This window comes from Hipposideros armiger, unplaced genomic scaffold, assembly GCF_001890085.2.
Source record: "Hipposideros armiger isolate ML-2016 unplaced genomic scaffold, ASM189008v1 scaffold_114, whole genome shotgun sequence".
Taxonomy (NCBI): domain Eukaryota; kingdom Metazoa; phylum Chordata; class Mammalia; order Chiroptera; family Hipposideridae; genus Hipposideros; species Hipposideros armiger.
This window is the reverse complement of record NW_017731464.1, coordinates 2,089,381-2,113,527: the sequence shown is the minus strand read 5'-3', so window position 1 is coordinate 2,113,527 and position 24,147 is coordinate 2,089,381. Positions and strand designations below refer to the sequence as shown.

General features: G+C 46.1%; 1 protein-coding gene across 6 annotated transcripts in view; it reads right to left on the bottom strand.

Moving 5' to 3' along the window:
• The window catches only part of ADD2 (adducin 2), a 103,728-nt gene that overhangs the window by 38,240 nt on the left and 41,341 nt on the right, over positions 1 to 24,147 (bottom strand). For 4 of the 6 annotated variants that reach the window (XM_019647679.1, XM_019647677.1, XM_019647678.1 and 1 more), the window contains 3 exons: positions 11,474 to 11,591; positions 6,564 to 6,780; positions 4,696 to 4,834 (listed from right to left, as the gene is read on the bottom strand). In XM_019647679.1, coding sequence (XP_019503224.1) covers positions 4,696 to 4,834; positions 6,564 to 6,746 — 322 coding nt within the window. In that variant the 5' untranslated portion in view covers positions 6,747 to 6,780; positions 11,474 to 11,591. Of the gene's footprint in view, positions 1 to 4,695; positions 4,835 to 6,563; positions 6,781 to 11,473; positions 11,592 to 15,437; positions 15,525 to 22,981; positions 23,115 to 24,147 lie in introns of those variants that run through there. The other 2 variants (XM_019647675.1, XM_019647676.1) reach the window with 2 other exon arrangements.

The following is a 24,147-nucleotide window of genomic DNA, read 5'->3' as shown; positions in this document are numbered from 1 at the left end:
TATATATATATATTCACTTATAGTTGACATACAATATTATACAACATCAGCTTCAGGTGTACAGTGCAGTGATCAAGCCTCTACCCCATCCATGACACGGTCTCCCTAGCAAGACATGTGACCATCTGACACCCTACAAAATATTTACAACATTATTAATTATATTTCTCGAACTGTCCTTCATATCCCTGTGGGAATACTATAGTTAACTATTTATGCTGTCTAATCCCTTCCCCTTCTCCCTCATCCCCACATATATCACTTTTAAATGATATTACTAGGCCACAAAGAAAATCTCAATAAATCCCCAACACAGACATTAAATAGGTCACATTTTCTAAGCATAATGTAATAAAATTAAATATTACCAACAAATCTTTAAAAGAAAACAAACTCAACCATTTGAAAGTGAGAAAATACACTCCCAGATAGCTCTTAGAATAAAAATAAAATCAAAATAGTGACCTCCTATATAGAAATTAGCAATAAAAGAAATACTAGGTCAAAATTCATGGGATAAGACCAAACTTATACTCAGAGAAAAAAAATCATAGGTTTAAATGTCTTTATTATTGAATTAAATATGAAAAGAAATCATCCATTTTATTCTTCTCCAGAAAAAATATAAACAAAAACAAGAAAGAAAAAAAAGTTATGGAAAAGAATTTTTAATGAATATAAAAACAAAAGCAATAAGTTGTCAATAAGAAAATTCGTAGACCCAATAGGTAAATCCAAGAAGTGGCTTATGTGGAGAGATCATGAATAAACTAACATCTGGATTGGCCAATAAAGAGAAAGTGGGAAAACACACAGCAGGTATAGGAACCGGAGGTCATCTTATTCACAGCAGCAAGTTTAAATGATTAAATAATATTGTAAATCACTCTAATAATTTTGAAAAGCTCCAAAAAATGAATTACTTTATACAAAATATATGATCAAAAATTGCTCAGGAACCACCTAAATAAGTTTTTTAAAAATCCCAGATGAAACTGAGAAAGAAATGTTTATCAAAAATATTCCAGGGGGGGCCGGCCGAGTGGCGCATTGGTTAAGAGCTGGCTTGGGATGCCAGAGGGCCCCGGTTCGGATCCCACATGTGAGGGCCAGTGACACTGCCCTCTACAGCTAAGATGCTGAACAACAGCTCAACCTGGAGCTGGGCTGCCATAAGTCTCCGGCGACGGCATGAGGTGCAGCCCCCGTGGCAGTGGGTTGCCATGGGCTACTGTGTGTAGCCAGCAGCCAGCGTGAGCGGCCAGCAGCTGCAGTGAGCGGCCGTTCAGAAGCCGGCAACTGATCTGCATCGCCCGGGAAGAGCGCAATGATGGTGCCAACTTGGGCCAGTGAAGCAACGTCCTCCACAACTAGATTGAAGAACCAAAAAACGACAGCAACTTGTGTGTTCCCCTTCCCCCAATTCCCCAGCACTGTTCCCATCCCCCCAATTCCCCAATAAAAATCTTTAAAACAAAATATTCCAGGGGGTGGCCAGTTGGCTCAGGTGGTTAGAGCACGGGCTCATAACACCAAGGTTGCCGGTTCGATTCCCACATGGGCCAGTGAGCTGCACCCTCCACAACTAGATTGAAAACAATGACTTGACTTGGAGCTCAACTGCGCCCTCCACAACTAAATTGAAAACAACGACTTGACTTGGAGCTGATGGGTTCTGGACAAACACAATAAAGCTTTAAAAAAAAAACTCCAGACCTAGATGGCTTTACAAGTGAATAATAAATCTTAAAAAACCAGAGTTAAAAAACTCTTATCTTATTTAAACTCCATTAGGGCAAAGAAAATAAAGATTGCCCAAATAGTGAACTAACTGCTGACCAATCTCATATGTGAATATGGATCCAAAAATCCTTCATAAAAGTCTAGCTCATCAAATACAGAAGAGTACTTTTAAAAGAATGTATCAAGACCAGGAATGATTTATTTCAGGAATGAAAAAAGAATTCAATATTCAGAAATCTATTAATATAACTTATCACATCAATAGTTCAAGGAAAGAAAAATCAATAAATGCCCAAAATGCACTTTATAAAATTCAACATCCATTGCTGAGAAAAAAGCCATATCGAACTAGAATAAAAAGGTATTTCCTCAACATGATAAAGAATAACTATCTCAAACTCTTGTGGTAAAAGAATTTCCATTAAAGTCAGAAACAAGACCAGGATGCTTACTCTCTAATCTATTATTAAACATTGTTCTGAGAGTTCTCACAGATACAATGAGAAAACTGGAAAAATAAACCAAAGAGTAAATGTTGGAATGAAGGAAGCAAAAATGACTATTATGTGCAAATTGTGTGATTTTTCTATATATGAAACCAAAATAATTAACTGAGAAGATATTAGAATTTAAGAGTATGACAAGAGGCTAGTTTAAACATATATATCCAATGATTTCCCCCAGATGACAGCAAAAAAACATAAAGAAAATTGAATAGAGAAAGAATCATTTAAAATTACAAAGTTACATAACATTTCCAGGATAAACATAACAATAAATTAGTTGGGACTATATGAAAATAACTCCTAAACTTTTCTGATGAACATTAAGGAAGAATTAAATCAATAGAACTACATCATTTCTGAAAAGATTTAAAATTCATTCAAGCAAATACTTCTTATGTACTTACCATGTGCCAGACACTTTCCTAAGTCCAGTACACACTATATCTTAAGTCCAGGATATAGCAGAGAACAAAACATACAAATACTCTTTCCCCTGTGGAACTTACATTCTAATATAAAATTGTAAATTTATAGATTCTCCACCAAATTAATCTATCCATTTAATGTAATCCCAATCAAAATCCCAAAAGGAATTTTTTGAGGTAGATGAAGAGACTTGATAAAATACTTCTAAAGTATTTTAAAGAATAAACTTGTACAAATAGTTGAGAATATTTGGCAAATGAATAATTGTGGGTATTTTTTTCAGATGATAAACCATGGAGAACATGTTTCTAAACATGCAATCAAAAGCAGAACACAAGGAAAATAGCAATGGATTCAACTACGTGCATTAAAGAATTAAAGAATTCGACAAGGCAAAAACATAAAATTAAAAGGCAAACAAGAAACTGCAATATATTTGACATATAATAGGGACATAGTCTTACTTTATAAAGATTTGAAAATCTGTAAGGAAAAAATACACAAGTAGGAACACTGGCAAAGAACATGATAGGCAATTTACTACAAAAATAAAGTCATGTCCAACAAAGACATATGAAAATATATCCAACCTCAGCAGTAACTGCACATTAAAACACAAATAAAGTACTTTTTGTTGCCTATCAAATCACGAGGAAGAAACAAATGATAACACATACTACGGATCAGGGTGGAAGAAATGGGCACTTTAGTGTGTGGCTAGTGGGAACGTAAATTGGTTCCACCTTTCTCCAGGGTAATTTGACATTATGCACTCAAGTCTATAAAAGATGCATATACTTCAATCTAGCAATTCTACTTCTAGTGATTTATCTTAAAATAGTCATGGACGTAATCACAGAGTTATGTACAGGAAAGTTTATTGCACTGTTGTTCATAATAGCAAAAAGTAGAAACAACCTAAAAATCCAAAAATAGGAGATTGATTAAACTATGGCATATTCAGCCATGCCATAGAATTGCGTACATCCACCCAAAATTATATTATAGAACCTATTTTTATTATGTGAAAAGTTAGTCAAGACATGTTAAGGCTATTAAATGTGTAGAGATAATGTGATTTCATTTTTGTTTGTATAATCTATATATGTTAAGAGAAAAAGGCTGAAAAGGTATCAAAATATTGATAATAGTAATTTCTTGGTTGTAAGAACACAGTATAGTGATTTCCCGCTCTTGAATAGTTTCCTGATTTTCCACCATAATCTTGTATTCATCTTGTTGAGAAGTATTTTTTGATGTGTGTTTCTTAAAGGTTATGGGCAGAGCCTCAGAGCCCAGGAAGATGGGTTTGTGCCCAGCCTTGCTCTTGGCCTTGGTCTATAGAGTCAGGTTGGCCTGTCCAGTGGGGCCTAGAGACACTGGCTTCAACGACCTCCTCCTATCCCCCCACAACATCTCCAAGGGAGTGGCTCCAGGGGATTGAAGGAAGAACAGCCTGAGTCAGGGGACACCACTAACACGAAGAAATTCTTTGGTTCTATACCCTTAGCTAGAGTTATCAGGGAGCAGAATCCTCACTCTCCATTCTCGACTCCTAGGCCTTCAAGCAGAGGCCATGTAAGGACCCCTGAATTGCAAAGCTCTTCCCTTCATGCTAAACCACTGATAAGGCGGGGGCGGTGGGGGGTGGGAGGTCTTACATGAGCTGCCTTGCCTCTCAGAGCAGTGACACAGTGTTACCCTGTCCCCACCCCCAGAAGAACCAGAATCAAGTTCTCCCTTGAGTCACCACCACCCCCTTCCTATTTCCGGGCATCAGGGATAATTCTCCTGTGAGTCTTTAAATCACAGCAGCATCAGAAGCAAATTTAAGCAGGTACCTCTCTGGAGGCTGCTCAGCTCCCCCAGGTCTGCTAATGCAACTGCGGCACTCACTCCGTAGCCTGGCAACCAAGCTGCTTCTTGCTGCTCCTTCCTCTCTACCCCACCCCACTTCCTCTCTCTCCACCCCACTTCCCCCCACCCTCTGCTCCTGGCAGCTCCCCAGCTCCCCACGTACTCATGGAAGATGTTGGGAAGACTGCGTGGGAGGTGCTGGCCATGAAGTCCGCGATCTGCCGCAGGGCCCAGATGTTGGAGGAGTTGTTCCCCTTTTTCATCTGCTCCTGGATGAGGCCTTCCAGCTCCTCCCTGAAAGACTGAAGGCCCCAAGGTGCTGGTCCCTCCAGTGCATCTCATGCGAGCGACCGAGGGCCCCTCTTCCAAATGCCCACCCCGCTCCTGGGACAGCTAGGCCAGGGCCACACTTGGGATCCCTGGGCCCCAGAGGACATTGGGCAATTCCGTTGCGATGTTGCTCTAGCAGTTTGGGGAGCAACAAGGAGATGCTGGGAATGGCTCCTGTTCCCTTTGCCCTGTGGGAAGTAGTCCAGATTCCAGGTCCTCCCTGTGTCTAAGTGATAGTCAAAACCCATTCCCCCATCAGACATGGCAGGACTTCATTCCAGTAATTGAGACATTTTCAAAAGCAGAACTGAATGAAAACGTGTGCCATATTCCCTGTCCAGTAGCCATGCCTATGGCTCTTCTGAACCTCAGTTTCCTCAGTTTCAGAAAGATTTGATGACCTCCGAGGTCGCCTCCACTTCCGATGTCCTACCACTCTCTAAGCCTGGCTTTTCAGACCATCAGGCTACGAACAAAGCATGCCTGCCCACCATGTGGCCGTGGGGAACCCTCAGGAGGAAACAAAAGCTACTTAGATGTTGGTGAATCTATAAAAAGACAGAAGCAGCCTGAGCTCTTTCCATCCCATCTCCTGCTTGAGAAGAGAGTCCCATCCTTTCAGGCCCATAAACTTGGGTTGGCCAATTCTCCTACCACACCTGCCATCCCTCCTAGTCATACTCTAGGGTTTTCCTATCACTCCAATGCTTTTAGCACCTGCCATATTCCTTCAGGCTCCCCAACAGTGTCACCTGTCACCAAGACCTCAGGCCCATCCCTCAATGCTCCTCTGTGAGGCCTGAGGATTCCCTGTGAGCTGTCAGCCAGGGTCACACATGGTCCATGTAATGCCCTGGCTCCCCAACGTGGGAAGTGAGGCAGAGCCCATCCTGGCAAGCGCCTGGAGATGCCAGCTCCATCCCTGGGCTTCCCAGCCCTTAGAATTACTCCCTGTTTCCTGAGGACCCCCCAGCTCTACGCCCTGAAACTCCCATTGATTCTATCCACATTGCTCTTCCTCCCTCCCTGCCCAAGGGCCTGCATCACACTTCTACTTCCGGGGTCCAATTAGACCCACCCTCTGTCCTTCTAAATGCACCACTTGCCTCAAGGCTGAGCTCTGTGTCCATGAAAGCCAGGGACCCACTAACCTCAAGTCTGGAGCCGTGGTAGCGTGATCCTGACATGCCCTCCTTTCCCGGACCCCTGTCCCCTCCACTCCCCCCACCTCCTGGGGTTTCCAGGCTCTCTTCACCGCTGCCTCATGCATGTCAGCCTTATTGCCCCAACAGTGAGCTCTTCGTGGTGTTCAGAGAGCCCCAAAACTTCCACGTGGCGCCCCCTGCTGGCCTTCGATTTACACGAATCTGTTCGTTGTTACAGCTTTTTAGCGAGGGGGGAAGAGAAGACTGGAAACGGAGGCTCCGAAGGGGTACAGGAAACTGAGGTGGGGCTCCTGTCTCTTAGACCCACCCCCTCCCACTACCGAGCCAAACCGCCTGCACATAAACCAGGTTTTGCCCTCCACCAGTGACTAGAGAGAGAAGCAAACTCCCACGTTACCCCCATCTGGCTCAGTGGGCTCTCGCTAGTACCGAGTAGAAGAGGAGTCATCATTCAAGTTCACCCAGATGAGTCAACACCGCCCCTCTTCGCCTAGCCCCTCCCCGCCCCGCCCCGTCTGGGTCAGACCCCACTCACGGGGCTCTGCAGGATCATGGTGACGCGCTTCTTCTGCTCCATCAGGTTGAAGTCCTGCCGCAGGTCCGCCGCACGGTTGCGAAGGCGCATGTACTCAGGGTCGTCCTCAGAGAATCGGTCGAAGTACTGCCGCCCCTGCGGAGGTGGCGGGGAGGCGGCCTCGGGCACAGTCTCCTCACTCATTGTTCTGATGGGTTTACAATCCACTCCTGGAACCCTGCAGAGAAGGGACGAGGGGCGGACAGGTTGGTGCTCCCAGTCGGGGTACACGTGTCCTAAAGCGGAGGGACTGAATTCACAGGGGAATTGTGGCTATTCCCAGGAGGATGTAAACGGAGCCGCGGATTCCAGGGCCGAGCGCTGGCAGCTGCTGACCTATAGGGGGCGCTAACGGACCACCGTACTAAACGAAAACATGTCGCAGGTTCAGGGTCCTCCACCCTTCCCTGACCCTCCAGGCTTAAAAGACCACCCTCGGGTTGAAGTAGACCGTTCTCCCAGTACAAGCATGACCTGCAGACCTTTTTGAGCATTTCTGTGATGCATATCTACACAGTGTAAAGCTATTTACTGGGAATTAGTACTTCATCTAAAATGTAAAAAGCTTCTAAGAAGCCTCCTAAAAAATAAATGGTGGGAAATGGGAAGAAGAGCGGGAAGTAGTAAAACACGGGAAACGCTTTGCACAGTGCTTTTCTGCACAACTTTGACTTTGCTCTGGCCTCTGGAAAAGAATTATTGGTGACTCTGTTCCTATAAAACGTGTCTCAGTGCAGAATCAGATACTTATGCCAGGTTTAAAAGAGGTATGCAATTTTCATTAATGGAAAATTAATTTCTCCAAAACCAAACTAAATAAGTATTGAGAAATACCAAAATGATAAATACTGTTTGAAGGGCACCAAGTTGCCAAGCTGCCCAGAGTCCATGTAGACCTGGTTCCGGGAGTGAGAACTAGGGCAGCATTTGGAAAGTTGGGCGGGGGAAAAGATATATTTTTTCTACTCCAGCATGCTTTTTAAAATGCCTGAATGATAGATGAAGGAATGTCTTCTACTGCCATGTTGGAGCACATCTGAAGTTCCTGCCTCCGCTTCCCAGCTATGGGGCTTTGGCCACTCAAGCCTTCCTGCGTGTCAGCACTGCTAGACCCTCAAATGTGAGTTATACCTCTTCACCTGGGAGGGCCTTCCAAAGCTTTAGCCTTCTCTTTGTTGGCAGACTCCCTTCTCAGGGAAGGAAGGCAAGTGTCTTGATTTAACAAAACCTAGCTTTTGAACACAGGTTGGGAGATACTAACAAAAGAGCAAGCCATGAGATCAGCACACCTGGCTTTCATCCTTCACCTGCCCCTCCCTCACTTGACCTTCAGGGCTTTCCTTCCACAGGAGGTAGAGTGCTCTTTTGTTCTCTCAGAGCCTCCCTGGTCCTGATCTGCTCTGCTCCCTCAGCTAATCCTGTTAGTCCCCTCAGCCCAAGCCTTAGCCTTCATTCCAGCCAGCAGCTCATTACAAAAGAGGCCTTGCTGACAGCTAGCTAGTAACGCTGATTCTTGTTGTCAGTGAGCTGTCTGTGACCTCTTCTTCCATGTTCCGTCAGGACCCTACCCTCCACCTTGCAGTTCCTCTGAGTGGGGTGGGTAAGGATGATGCATTAGGTAAGGGAGTCCACTCCATCAGTCCAGAACACTCAGGTAACGTTTCTTTCTTTCTTTTTGTCATTTTATCCCTTTTGGGGAAGGGCAAATAGCAAGTTCAAGGGAAGGCGCATGGACAGGGTCCCTCAAGAATCAACTGATGGCCTGAACCCTTGGCCTAGAGCAGTGTTTCCTGACCTTGGGTGCACACTGGGAAACTATAAAAAAATACTGATATCAAAGGTTTTAACGTTATCAGTTTGGACATCAAGATTTTTAAAAACTCCCTCAGCAATTCTAATGGGCAGCCAGGGTTTTACCACTGGCTAGATATTAATGGTTGTAACAGGTAATGAGAGGTATTCATTCCAGGTATTAGCCATTTCTAGCAAGCCTGCCAAAGATGGCACAAAGCCTCATATTTCTAATGCTATGGTGCCACCACCAGCCACCATACCCTTGACCTGGGACAGCAATAGTGCTGTAAATTCCAAAACATGCTTTTGCAAGTTTACCAAACCATGACCTCTGATCTCAATTCTTTCACTAACTAGTCACCTCCTTATGAAAGCCCTCACCAGATCTCCCCCAACTAGTGCCACCCTTACCAGTCACGTCCATGGGATGGAGTCTGGGAGTGGCCGCCCAAAACAAACATTCTTTAAAGAAATATTCTGAAGCCTATTTGCCAGGTTGCTAGAGTGGTTGAGGTTGTACTTCATAACATTTAAAGCCCTCACAATGAGTGCCCTGGATGTGAGCCTGGAGACCCACGTGTTCCTTACAACTCCAGGTCCCACCAGCTCCAGAACTACCTGCACCTCAGCTTCTCTGGCCCTGGATATTGGCCCACACAGCCTGGCACGGCGCCTTCCCGGCCTAAATCTTCTCCAAACACACAGGAAAAGGCTGATCCTCTCCCCTTGGAGGGCTGCGTTTCCCAGGAATGGGTCTGTGAAGGCTCTGAAGCAGCTCTCCCCTTCCTGAAGCACCAGGAATGAAGAAGTTCTGGCCTGACAGACAGGGGCCCACACCACCAGGCCCCCAGGCCTGCCTTCACTTGATAGAGCCCAGCCCCAGAGGGCCGCTCCAGAGGCAGAGGAAATGGAAGCCCTGACCTCCCCCACTGTGACAGCAGCAGCCTGCTCCAACCCTGTGGCTCTGTGAACCAGAGGCATCCTTTTGTGCTCCTTCCTTCCCTTCCTAAAATATTTCATAGGTGATCAAAGTTGTGTGCAGCATGGTATAGTGGTTAAAAGCATGGACTCTGGAATAAGACAACGAGTTCAAATCTCAGCTATGCCACTTACTAGCTGTACGATCTTGGGCAAATTACCTAAACTCTCTGTGCCTCAGTTTCCCCATATATAAAATGGGGATAACATTTAACTACCTCTTCAGGTTGTCGTGAGGATTAGATGAGTTCCTGTGTGTGCAGTATGTACTTACAACAGTGCCTGGTGCACAGCAAGTGCTAATTAAGCATTTGCTCTCATTATGTGTCATGTAGCAGCTAGAATCATCGTAGCATTAAGAACTCAAGTAATGAGAGGTGTACGATTCAGTTGTAAACAGGCGCACACTAAATAACTGTAATTACATGTTTTAGTCCGAAAATGAATTCGATCTTGAGCTATATGTACAAAAAGAAGACCACCCAGAAAAATACTGAGAATGCCTAGTTCTTTGACCAGAGGGTGGGAACATGTCAGCCTGGAGATCACAGAAAAGAGGGTAAGCAGGCTACTGAGAACCGGAGATGGCCAGCACTTGTGGCACAGGTGTGAAGTCACAAAGAGTACATCTGGTCTTCGCCCCTGGTTCCTGGCACAGAGCTTCAAAACCCTTGGGATTTCTAAAATGTCCAAAAGACATTGGGAGTGTCTTCTGTTATTCCTAATGAGCCCCTTTCACCAAACCCGAGCTTATGCTAATGAGGTGACTTCTGGTAGGCCCGTAGGTAATAGTTTCCAGGGAGGGACTGGCCACCAAGAAAGACGAAGCACATGATTGGAGGGTTGCAACCTTAGCCCCACCCCCTACCATGGAGGAGGAGAGGGAAAGGGGCTGGAGATTGAGCACAATCAAGTGGCAAATGCTTTAAACAATTATGCCTACTAATAAAGCCCCTTCCCCACCAACATGCCACCCCGTTAAAAATCTCCGAAACCTGAGGCTCGGGGGAGGTTCCTGATTGGTGAGCACATGGCTGTGCTGGGATGATGACACACCTGGATTCCACAAGGAGGGTCCTGAAGCTCCGCACCATACCTCCCCACTCCCAGACCCTGCCGTATGTGTCGCTTCCGTTTGGCTGTTCTTGAGATGAATCTTTTATATTATAATAAAACTGTAATCACAATTACAGTGTCTTCACTGAGTTTTGTGATCGTTCTAGTGAATTAGAGGGGGGATGTGGGAACCCCCAAATTTATATCCTAATCAGTCAGAAGTGCAGGTGGCCTGGGGACCCCACTGTAGCTGGCCTTTAAAGTGAGGGCAGTTTTGTAGGCAACCTTGCCCTTAAACTTGTGGTGGTCAACTTGTGTGCCCATTGACTTGGGTTAGTGTCAGAACTGGGCTGAATTGTAGGACACCCAGTTGGTGTCAGAGAATTGGTGATGCAACAACACCAGGCAACTTCTATTCACGATTTATTTTCATTCCCAGGACCGCTCTATGAGGCAGACATTGTTGTCCCAGTTTTACAGTTAAAAAAACTGAATCAGAGAGGTGAACTAGCTTGCCCAAGATCACACAGCTAACGGTGGAGTCAGGATTTCAACCAGGACTGTCTGTGGCTTCAGATGCTGCACTCCCCTACTCCACTTGTCCCCAAATATCTGTTGGGCTGCCATGTGGGAGAGGGATTAGGCTGATTCCTTAGAGTTTCAGGAGCCAGAACCAGGAAAGCGAGAGGTTGCTGCCGGCAGGCAGAATCTAGTGGAGGGTGCTAGGAAGAACTTCCCACTGGCAGGAGCTGCTCAGTAACAGGAAGGCGGGACAGGCTGGCTGCCTTCTGGGTGATGAGCTCTCTCCTCGGCATGGGGGGGGGGACGACGACTACGGAAGCAGTAGAGGGGCTTCCACCCCGGCTGGAGGGTTGGACTAGTGACCTCTAAGGTCTTTCAGATTCCATAGTATTCATAGCTCTTGAGTGAGCAAGACTGGGGGAGTTCATACGATGAGTGCCTAGAAGCTCACACTGGTGAGATGGACCCAACCAAAAAGTGTGCCCCCCTCACATGACCACCAAAAACTGCTGATGAATTACCAGGAGGCTGGACCGGCCTTGTCCCAGGCTTCCTCTTCTCAGCGTCTGGTCTATGCACCCTGCTCCGTTCTCAGGGACACCGTCCACATCTAAAGGATTTCAGACATCTGGGTGGAAACTGGAAAACACAAACATGACAAATGTCAGGCTCCTGTCTGCACTGCCAAGACTCCTGCACCCTGTTTCTATAGCACCATTAGGTGCTGATTTATTTTAAGGACTGCTGGGAAATTCTTAAAAGTGAACTTGAAGTGAATTTTTATTTTAAAAGCAAATTATGTCTATGAAAAGGTAAACAGAGCTTCATTATCTTTACAACTGGCATCAAAATTCCTTTCAAAGAGAGGAATTGGAAAACCCCTTTCCTGAGTGTTAGTCAGCCAGCGAGGCCCAGAGGAGACAGGCTGCTTTGCTCCGTGGAGGGAACAGTATGTGAACCCAGCGGGGCCAAGAGCTGCTGGACCAGAAGGGATATGACGCCTTCCTCACACCCCACTCCCCGAAAATACTTCACTAACAGCTACTAAACTCACAGATGTGGTGTGAGTGATTTTTGGATGCAGCCCAAGAGACAGAAGAAGACTGAAGAACATCACACCCCAGGCGAGTGGGAGGGTTTTGGAGTTGCCCGGGCCAGGAATTGGTGGATTCGAGACATTTTCACCCAAGAAAGGCCCCCAGCTAATACCTGGGTAACAGGCCATACAGTACTACTGAAGGAGGAATGTAAAGTGGTTAATATCTTACAAACAAGGGTGAGTTGCTGCACCAAAAAATACTGGGGACCAAGCGCCTCAAAGGCTTAATCATGGAAATGTTTTGTTTTGTTTTGTTTTGTTTTGTTTTGTTTAATAAAAAGGCAAGTGGTAGTTATCCATTTTCACTTGGAGCACTGTGGTTCAGACCCAGGGATACTTGTCTCATCCAGGACAAGCAGCACCCCCGACCCCACCTCCACCCCCACCCCGAAACCTGCTAAGGTTTGAATTGCCTGAGTCAGAGCTATTTCTTGTGTCCACCGAGAAAATTAATCCTTAGCACCCAGAAGGGACTTGTGCCATTCATGTAAGAAGACAGACATCTGGCCCCCAGATAAGTACACACTGTATATAATAATTCCCGTCCCAATCTCCTTCGGTGTTGAAATTCCACTATTACAGCTCCACTCCTTGGCTTCTGGGGTTATCCCCTGATTAAAATGAAAATAGTCCTGAGAGGGATTGTAGGCAAATGCCTTATTTGTAAAACTTTCACCTGTGGTACCAAAACTGTCAAATCTCTGATCACAGAGTCAGGCTGAGCAGGGTCAGGACAGGCATGGGATCAGCAAGGCTTAATGAAGGAAAGGGAAGAGAAAGGGGCCTGATGCCAGGGCCACTCAAGAGGGTCCAGCACCTTGGGCAGGGTTGCCCTCTGGTTGGGCCTCTGGGGAACCTGGTCTGTCAACCCACTGAGACTACTGCGATCTCAAGGCCAGCATCATCACCCATTCAGCCTTTGGTTTCCCCAGCACATGCTTCAAGGGCCTAGCTTGTCCCAGCTTCCAGACACCCAGGCCTCGTAGGCAGAGCTAAGAAGCCAGGGGTGGGTGCCCCATATAGTAAGAACAACAGCATCAACACCCAGGGCATCTGATACCTCCTGGGACACATGGCACCTCTGGCCGCCTGCTCTCTGCTCTCAGTGTGCAGTCAAGCGGACCTGGGAGGCGGAAGAGTTAGGATATGGGACTCCAACCCTGCTTGGCCATCCACTAGACTGTGAACCAGGACAAGTCACGGCGCTCCGGGCCTTTGCCTCTAGGGTATCCCATGACCACCTTGAAATCCACCTGTCTGAACAGACCATTACTCCATCCAACCCTGCGCCAGAGCCTCCCTTCCCCAGCCAGCCCCTCCTCTCTGCGCCCCCACCCCCAGCCAGCCACCTCACCAAGGGTCCCGGAAGGCAGCCTGGAGTCCTCCCTCTGTTCGCCCTGCACGCCTACCTACTCTGTCACCAAGTTCTCTGGTTTTATGTCTTAAATATCTTCCTATCCAGAGCACCATGCCCTGAATCAAGCCCACACCTCTCCATCCCTTTCATGGTCTCTGCCCAGTCTTTCCTCTCTCATACCTGTGTCCAGTCAGTAGCCAGAGTTGCCGCTCTAAAAATGCAAATCTGGCCCATGCCTGTCACTGCCCTGCTAAAAGCCTCTCAGTGCCTCTCATCACCTGAGGCAGTGTTCCTTCACCTTTTTTTCTAATTCCTGGTCCTCTAGTCACACTTTGGTCAAATTGAGATTGTATTACCAAGTGACAGGTATGATGAGTATTCTTTTTACATTGATCAAATATAAAAAAAATTAACTCTGAATTTGCTTTTTCAAACCAAACACATGCTCCATGTTGGAAATTCAAACCCACCCATCCCAACCAGGGGACTAGGAGGCTGTGCCTCTCTTGCTCTGGCCAGCCCCTCCTTCTTGAGGACTGCCACCCTATAGAATGGGGTCCATGCTCTTAGCTGGCACAAAAAGCCCCATGGGCCTCCCAGTGCCCGCCCCACCCTCCCTGCCTATCACTGGGGCTCCAGGGCTATTCCCAGCACCTAGAAGGCACCAGGCCGGTTCCACCTTGTAGATGGCTCATGCTTGTCTCTGCCTAGAACACTCTTTGCTGTTTGCCTTCTCCCTTCAGTTCATGTTGTCTTGTCCTCTCGGATGCCTTCCCCCCATTTCCCTGTCCCTTAGGCTTTCACATCACCATTACTCACCTCTTTCATTCCACTTACAGTCCAACAGCAACAATCTATTACTATGAGCTCCTATTGGGCAATGCCTATGTCTTCAGCATTTCTCTATTCCCCATGTTGCCAGGTAGGTGCTGAATAAATATAAAATGAACTAAAACTCAACGAACACTGAACTGGGAGGAGTTAGGCCGGTTTGGCAAATCAGCCCTGTCCCGGCCCTGGGGCCCCAGAAGTGAGTAAGGCCCGAGGGGAGCTCATGGTACAGTGTGGGGAGACAGCCCATTTCAGGATAAGGAGCTGAGTGTTAATGGAGGCTGCATGACAGATGCCCCAGTGCCTAAATCACCTCCTCTGAAACAAAATGTTCTTTTGTTATATAACCCAAATGCTGGGCCCTCTCTGGCAGCTATTCATCTTGCCTATTTGAAGCAGAATTCCAGTAGCTGATTGCAACTCTCAAACTACCAAATCCAACTCCACAATATAATATTAATTATGAGGAGAAAGGAGAAAAGCACTATTATACATCATGCGCCACAGCTGCTTTGGCTCTCCACAGTTCAGCCCTGCCCCTTTGTCCATTTCTCTCCCCTCTTCCCTCCGGCAGCCCTTCCCCTGTTCCCCCTGCCCCAGGACCCTCCACTGGAGCACTGGAGCTCTCTCTCCTCATCTCCAGTTTGCATCCTCGCACTCTTGACCCTACTTAGCAAAGACTCTGGGATGCACCATCCTAGGAGAGCAGCTGGGGATTGCAAATCATGAAAGACAATCCCTATCACAGGTCATTTTCTTCCCTGTCCCTTTGAAGACCAGGTATATGTAATCACTGGAGTATGAAATCATATTTCTATGGGTTGTTCCTTGTAACTATAAAAGAAACAAAAGGTTTAGAAGGGGAGTAACAGGTGCTCAAGTTGTCTGACTTTTTGTTAAAATCTGTTTAAGCTCCGGCACACCACGGAGAGGCGGACACCTGTCTCCTGCCACTTCAGTGGGAGGTGTCCAGACAGGAGCAGACAGCCTGTATCACCCGGCACCCTGAGTCCTAAGTGGAAAGATGCTGCAAGTTGTCATCTCCTGGATGCTCCCACCGCTACCCTGGGCACAGCACCGCCCCGTGGTGGTGCCAGCCTCTGAAAGCCCCAGGCCCCAGCCCCACAAATCAGCTCCAGACAAGGGTGGCACAACATGTGCTCCAAGCTTTACCCTGTAAGTCAGAGCCCAAACTCACCGATTCCTGCATGAAACTTCCAAATGTGAGGGAGGAGCCGGTCACAGCCTTGCTGTTGTGACTTTGCAGAATAAATGGAGACCGTTGAATAAGGGACTGGACCACACCCTGCCTGGTCTGTTCAGATAAAGAGAAAGCTGGAGCCTCTGAGTGGCGGGATGATGGGTGACGATTATCATCTGCTTTTTCACACACTTCTGTCTTTTCCAAAGTTCTACATTAGGGATTAACTGCTGTGACCATTTAGGATGGAAATAGTTTAACAGAAGAAAGGGAGAAGGAGAAAGGAGAGAGATAGTCAAATCTCCCTCTGTCCATCTCTGGAAAGCCCCTTGGCTGGAAGAATCCTTAACCCCCTGACGGCTGCAGGCTTAAGAAGCGCTCGTTTCTGAGCATCTCAGATGCACACCTTCCTGATCAAGTCCAGTGAATTCTAAAAGCCTTCTAGCAAAGGGCCCCAAACCTAGTGGTTGGTAGGCAATTTTTTCCATTCTTCTGTTATCCAGGAATTGCACTGCTATGGGACAACTGAGCTCAGCATTCTTTCTCACCACTTGGAATCAGCCCCTTTCCCTCTCACTGGACAAGCCCAGTTATTTGTTGAGTATCTATTGGTGCCCAGGAATGAGAAATAACTGGAATTGGGCATGAGAGGGAAGATTCCCAAAAGAAATGAGATTTGGCCCCTGCCTGCTCGAGGCCACAACAGTCACGTTAAGGTGAAAAATATGAATACAAATAAAACTATATGTATTTCCAACAACCATTGAACAAAATCATTTCAAATCACCTCACTTTCAGTTATATATATATATATATATATATATATATATATATATATATAAAATCAGCCGTTAAGTTCAACACAATACAGGAAGCTGAAAATAAATGAATGTGTCCAATGTTTTCTGGAACAGGAGACTGGAAATCTTGGGTCCACATTTATGAGAGCCAAGTTCCCAACTTAGACCTTGAAGGAAGACATTATTCAATCAACAAAATTTGAGCTGTTAAACCCAAATAGGTGTCAGTGCTGTGCTTGGCCCTTTTCATCAGTCCTGCAGTCAAGGGCCCATCATCCTGGTTTTCAGGGGAGGGCTCGGAAGCCCCAGGAAATGAAGTGAATTGATCAGGGCCACAGAACTAGTGAAGAGCAGGGTCTGGGTTGACCCTATCTGGTTCCAGAGCCTATTCTCTCTTTTTACTTCACTGCACGTTCCTCCCCTCATCCAAATGAAGGTAAGCAGATGCAAGGGGCCTGGTAGGAAGGTGGCTAATGCAAATCAGCAAATGGCCACAGCCCAAGGCTCAGGCGCCATATTCCTGGAAGAAGCCCCAAGGATGTAGCCAGCACCTTAAACAATAATTCTGCTGCCTAGTTCTGGCATGAGGACACCAAAGGATGTAATTCACAATCCCTGCTCTCAAACGGCCCATGAATAGGGCAAGTGGGAGCTCACAGAAAGAGATCATTACAGTGCTGGGGGGAGGGTGCTCCAGCAGAGGCTCATGAATAGGCTCTAGCACTGAGCTTCTACCCACTGTCAGATACCTTTGCCACCAATCAAAAACCACAGGGACTTCATGCCTTCCATAAAGGGGAAAGAAAAAGGGATTCAGGGAGCCCTGTGATGCAGAGACAATGCTGAACTAGCAGGATGGCTGGGCTCAGCCTTCAAATACAAAGTCGCTTCAGCGACAAGGTCAGCCAAACTTGCATACTATGTGGATAAAAGCTCATCAAAAAGTCTGTCTAATTGAACTGACATGTCCTGTAATTCACTATTCCACACCTCAGGCCATCCTAGAATCCAATCACAGATACTTTTAAGCGGTCATCTTGTCTACCTTTTGCCTTCAGGCACGACGGTACCTAACAGCAATGGAACTATATTTTGAAAAGTTTCACCTTGGTCAAGTTCAAACACAAAACAGTTGATTCTGTTTTTTGGCCTAATTTGAGAGCATTTGTTCTTCAATAGGAAAGTAAAGTGTAACCCACTGAATCACGTGGCAGGACTACCCTAGTCCCCATCCCCACCCTCAGGCAAGAAATCTAGGGAACAGCTATTGGATGACATGTCTTTCTGTGTCTAATCGAATAAACCATACCCTAGGCCACAAGAGGTGGAAATAAATGTTCTTTTAGCACATTAAGATCAAAGTTGTTTTGATGGGTTTGGGGTTTTTTTATTGGTTTTGTCAGGGGTTTTTTTCTCACTAATTGGGCATAAGAGAAAATCGTAAGGACACCTTACAGCTAGGACTTGGGGTGGGGGATCTGACACCATCCCTCCCTCTCCAGACTGAGAAAGCTGTAAAAATCCACAACTCCAATGAGACATGAGACTTGCTGACTTTGGGGAGGGAGAGGAGGCGAGTTAGCAGGCCCAGGAAGAAGGGAAGGTGGGAACTGGAGGGAATATGTGACAGGGCAAGAGGGTCTAAAGCCTCACATGGGAAACTCGACTGGCCTCTGGAACATCTATGTGGAGACACCCCAAAAGCCTGAGAAGTGAGGTTCAGACTGTCACAGTGTCAGGAACGAGACGGAAACGATAACAGGCATGTTGTTTGACTTTCCACTTCTCCCTGTGATCCTTTACGGTTTGGATTTTATCATGAAGCTATTAAGGAAAAAACTACTTCAAGCTCTCTCTATATGCATACCGGTATGTGTGTTTGTGTATCCATGTGTCAGAGACAATGCCGTGTGCTTAACAAACCCACGTTCTCTTCTTCCTGGGCACTCACATTTCCCAGCTTTCCTTCCATCTGGATAGGGCCACATGGAATGTAAGCCAACGGAATGTAAGCCAACGGAATGTAAGCAGAAGTGATATGCATCGCCTGTAGCCAAGGCAGTTAAGAGCAGAGGTGCCTTCTCCACACTCTTTCCCCTTTCTTGCCTCCCTACTGGATACAGAGGGTTCAACAGAAACCCTGAGACCCGTGGGGGTGATGTAGCCACCAAAAGGAAGGAGCCAGGGTGTTGCTGAAGGCAGCCCACTGAGCATCTGATTGGAGATGCTAAGGTTGTCATTACAGCAGGTAGCCTGCCCTGGAAACATAGTCACACCTTTTCTTTAGCTCAAGATAGTCTTCTATTAACTCTTCAGTGATTGCTTCCATTTCATGCCAGCATCTCCTTCAGGACCACCAATGATCCATACGGAGAATCTCTGTTCTCTCTTTTTTTTTTCCTCTTACTAGTTTTAATATTGACATTTATTATTTTTTTTTGCATTCTGACAGTTTGTCATTATTTCCAACTTCATGAATTTTAATTCAGAAAAATAATGTGGATTTTCATTATAATATTGAACATTTGATCTCTTGCACACTTTCCTTATTTTATCTCCATTCACTTCAGGCCTTTTTATCTTAATTTGTTCTCTCCTATGACTGCCCTCTCCTATTTCTTAGAAGCCATGTCTTTTTAAACTATTTTAAGGATACCAAATAGTTTTCTGACATTTCTGTTCTGGGTCTTAGAGCGGATTATTATAAGAGGTAAGTGCATCTTTTGAGTCTTTCAGATCATTCATCTTCCTGTGAACTGTCTTTTCTCAAGACACTTCTAATTGTTTTTTCTTTTCCTCAAATAAGGTGAAATCAAGTCCCCTAAGATACAACCTACAGGGATAATAGCTTCCAGCAAACGGTGATCAGGAATGGCCAGCCAAGTGGCTCAGTTGGTTAAGAGCTCGCTCAAGAGCGCGATCTCTGAGCAACAGGGTCGCCAGTTTGATTCCTAGCCCGAGCTGAGCTGCTGCTGAGCTGCCAACAGGTGGCAGGATGGCTCAGCTAAGAAAAAAAAAAAAAGGTGATCAGGAAACCACTTGACAGGAACATCAAATGTGGTGCACACATAATGAACAGTGATTCTTTATACCTCCAGGCAATTTCTGTGCTAAGCTGACCATAGCAATTACCTTAATAATTTGTCTAAATCAGAGATTCACAAGGATAACTATCAAGGACACCAGCTCCATCCCACATCCAGGTTATAAAATGGTTCTCCTTTTACTAAAACTTAATGAAGTTCAGTCATACTCATTTTTAGGTGGTGGGGTGATTGGGCTATTAACATCAGACTCAAGGAAATAAATACTTAGGTGAACCCACAAATATAAAAATATGACCCACTGCTTCATAATGTCCGGAGATTCTAAAAACTGTGATAATATTTAGGAAGGAAGGAAATGAAAGATAAATGTCATGATAACAACTTGAGAGCCATCAGATACTGGGGACTCATTTACTGTTGCTTCCAGGACATCTCCCGCTTGAAGAAATGACAGGGGAAGCTAGTCACACAGGCGATCAAAGGAAGACCTTTGATACAGGCCTCAGACGTGAAGGTAGAGAGATGCCAATCAGATAGTGAATTGATAGTGAGGGGTAAAAATAAAGTAAACATTGGCATCATCGTAGTTCTCCAAATCTAAGACCTCATTGATTAATTGACACCCCATTAATTTAAATATTACTAAAAAAGAAAAACCACTGCCAATTATAATCATGCCATTATTAATTGGAGGACACATCCCAATTTCAGAGATGTTGGCATGTGGGGGGAAATGTGTGCCTTAGAATTAAAGAAGTATGGGAACCAAACTTAGAAGTTAGTGTCACCAGCTTTGGGACTGCCCTTCCTAGGAGTGGGGGGAGGATGGCAGGCCATCCACTGGGTCAGGAAGCTGAGAAACAGGCCATGGGGCTTCCCTGACTCAGGGTTTATCAGCAGAAGAGCTTTGGTGGTTGTCAGTCCTGCTTCTGCCAGGTGTGGTGTCCTGAGATCTGTGAGGAAAGGCAGACTGACGTGCCCAGCTCCCAAATAGTTTTTACTCAGTGTACATCCACATGCTCTGAGAAGTCGTCTTCCTCCTCTGTGAAACAGGACATAATGTCATAAGGCAAGAGCAGGCTAGGATGAGAGGGCCAGAACTTAAAAGATAGCAAAATGAAACAAAAATGCCAATGGATCCCCCACCTGGATTTCTGATTCACTGAGCTGATGAAAACTACCTTGGCTAGAACTGTTCTCCAAAAAAAAAGTAGCACACAGTAAGAGCTCAACCAATGCTATTTCCCATCCCCTGTATCCTCCCTCCAAGAACCCTCCCAGATCTGCCATTTGGATCTGCCCTGCATTTCCCCAATGTTGGGAATAGAGAGATTTGAGGCAAGCAAAGGGAAAATTAAGAACTATTGTGGAGGACAGGGCTGGGGGTGGTAAATAACTCAGTAGGAGTCCAAAATGATCTCATTACATTAAGGGCCCAGCGAAGCTGGCTCCACCACATAGCATCATGGGTAAGGATCCAGGCTCTGGAGAGCATTAAGGGTCCAGGATCAAATCCCAGCTCTGCTTCTTTCTAGCTATATGATTTTGGGCAAGTTTCTTAAAATCTCTAGACCTCAGTTTCTTCATCTGTACAATGTAGAGAGGAACAATATCTCCTCAGAGGCTTTTGAGATAATACATGAAGGCACAGACCTGATAAATAATAATGGCTCAGTAAATGTTAGCTGCTACTATTAAATCATTCTTCATGTGGTCTATTGACATTGTAACAATTGAATTTTTAAAATCACAGTCTGGATTCCATCTTGCCAGCAAGCATACAGCTGGGCTGACTGCCTCATCAAAAATTCTCAAGGGAATGTCAATAATCTGTGAATCTGAGCTTAATAAAATTAGGCAGGTTATGTTTGCTGCTGAATTTCTGTGCTAAAGACACAGGTAGATTTTCAGCTGATATGCAGTTTTAAATGGTGAGTTCCAATTTTCCATCTGGAGCTCCCAGTGCTGGTTACAATGCTGCTTGCATCACTAGTAAAAATGCCTGGACTGGGCTGCAGGTTTTTCCAGCTACTTCCCTGACCCTTTTGACCTGGTCGTTTATTTTACAGGCACAAAAGGCTGTGCCCAGCCATCGGACACGCTTGTGTCTTGGGAAGGGCTCCTGGGCCTTCTTGGCAGTCAAGCTTGGAACATAAGAGAAAGGCGTGAGATTTTCAGTCTAGGGAAAATGAAGGTGGCAAAGGACTGCAAACCAAAATCATGAAGGGTATAAAGAGAGTGAATGCAAGGAAAGATCCCACTTCTCACCACTAAAAATAAGGGCATTTAAAGCAAATAAATAAGATTTTACATATTGGCTTACTAAAACAATGGGATGTGTTAACCCAAGGCATGACACAGGCTGAAAGTGTATAAAGCCTTACTACATATCCAACTGAAGACCTTCTTTGGTAATAAACCCCACAAAGCATTTAGCCATAACAAACTGTTTTATGGAAACATGTACCTACACAGTGTTAAATGGAAAAGGTTTCAGGGTGCAATACATAACAGCTGGTGGTTCCTCCAACCTCCTTGCGCTGCGGGGTGGGGCAGGACAGCTGCCCACACTCCATCTTCGCCTTCCTTGTGCCCACCCTCCCTGGGATGTGAGATGAAGGGCCCTGGCGCCACCTTCTCCTCCACTTTTAGAACCCTCCATAATTTCAGAAGCACAGACTCTGGTGCAGACTGCTGGGTTTGTATCCCAGGTTCACCTCTACTAGCTCTGAGGCCTTAGGTGAGTCACTGAACCACCCCATGCCTCAGTTTTCTCATATGTAAAGTGGGAGTAGCAACCCCAAGGGGTTGTTGCAATCAAATGGATTCATCCATGTAAACCACATAGGACAATGTCTGTCGTAGAAGAGGCCTCAGTGATGCTGGTATGATTTGGCCATCTCCAGCAGTCTGGGTAAATCAGAACATCAAACTGGCCAGCTGAGGAGAGTGCACCCTGGCAAGCGGCTCAGAAGCATGCTATCTGGGAAGGTTCCACGGGGGCCTGCAGTGGGTTGAACAGTGGCCCCTCAAAAAATATGTCCACATCCTAACTCCCAAAACCAGAGAATATGAGCTCTTATTTGGAAAATGGGTCTTAACCAATCTAATTAAGTGAAGGATCTCATGATGAAATCATCCTAGATTATCCAGTTGAGCCTTAAACCCATCACAGGCACGGAGGAGGTGGCCACATGAAGATGGGTACAGAGACTGGAGTGATGCAGCCACAAGTCAAGAAACCCCAGGAGCCACCAGGAGCTGGAGGAAGCAAGGAAGGACCCTCCCCTGGGGTCCCTAGGGCCTCTGGAGGGAGCATGGCCCTGCTGACACCCTGATTTCTCACTTCTGGCCTCAAGAACTGCCTCGGACTTCTACAACCTTAATGTGCTTACAGATCATCTGAGGATCTTGTTAACCTGAAGGTTCTGATTCCACAGGTCTGGGGTGGGGCCTGAGAGTTGGCATTTCTCGAAAACTCCTGGGTGATGCTGATTTGCTGGTCCACAGATCACATTTTGCGTAGCAAGAGTTTAAGAGCATATTGTCATCAGCAGCACCATGATGACAAAGGAGACCCCTGGAATAAAGGTTCAGAAGTTGTCGCGCCAATCAGCCACCACATTAGGCCACTGTGACAGCGGAGAAGCCCAGCTTTCCACTGTGGGATAAAGAGCAAAGGCAAGTCACTGACCTCTGGTGGCACGTCTCCCTGGGCTCCGCCGATGCTTCTGAATTGAACAGCAGCTCACTGGGGCAACGCTAATGGCTTCTGACTGCTCCAGTTCATCAATCTCTAACAGGGTCAACCAAGAAACTGTCTCATCCTTTTGGAGGAGAAAAATAGAAAATTTCCTCATCCCTGCCTTACGGAGAGCCCTGAACAATTATTACCAGAAGAATAGAAACTTAGGTGATAGAATCCCAATTTCTTAATTTCAATGACCTTGATGGAGATTTGTAAATCAGTATTTTTGCCCTGATGCTTTTTATAGAGTGAAAAACATATGGCCCAAAAAGGAGACGAGAACGTGCCTCTAATGCAGCCTGGGCTCTTATGTGACTGGGTAACAAGAAGCTCAGTTTGATAGGCAAGACAGGAGAGGCCACTGGCATATGCCCTAGCATGAGTGTGGGAATGGGGTAGCTTTACCCACTAAAAGAGCCTGGGTTTAAAAAATAAAGCCGGTCCACCAAGTTCAATGTTGGAATGGGCAGAAGAAGGTACAGATATCTCTTGGCCTGGATTCTTACTGCATTCATTTTCCCACTGATCTCTTTTTCCAGTGCCCCTCCTCCAATCCAATCTGCACATGTGGTTATGTCTCTAAAATGTTTCACGAAAACCACCCACAACTTTTCCTTGTCTATAGCCAAGGTCACAAAGCTTTATATCATGTACCACCTCCAGTGGACGGGTGGCACTGCCTTAGTACAGCTTGAGTCCTCCTCTGCATTCAGTCGGAAAGAACATGGGGACTGACTTCCAGCATCTGCCATGGGCTCGAGCACGGGGAGTGGCACCGTGCCATTGCTTTCTGTACAACAGAATAAAGTCATTCTGGTTTTCAAGCTCCTCAGGCTAGCCCTGAGGCATCATCTCCCACTCTTCCTCTACGTGAAACGCCCACCCCAGGCAAACAGGATCACCCTCACCGCCCCATGTCAGCCCACAGCTCCCTCATGTCTGTGCTGCTGTGGCCTGGCTCAGGCCAGACCTCTCCCGTCCTATGGTCAAGGTCTTTCCAATCTCCAGCGTAGAACTCTCTCCCTTTTCTCTGCTCCAGTACCTCTCATTTGTCATCACACTTGCATCTTTTTCTGCTATTACTCATCTCTGTATGGGAGTCAGGACAAAAA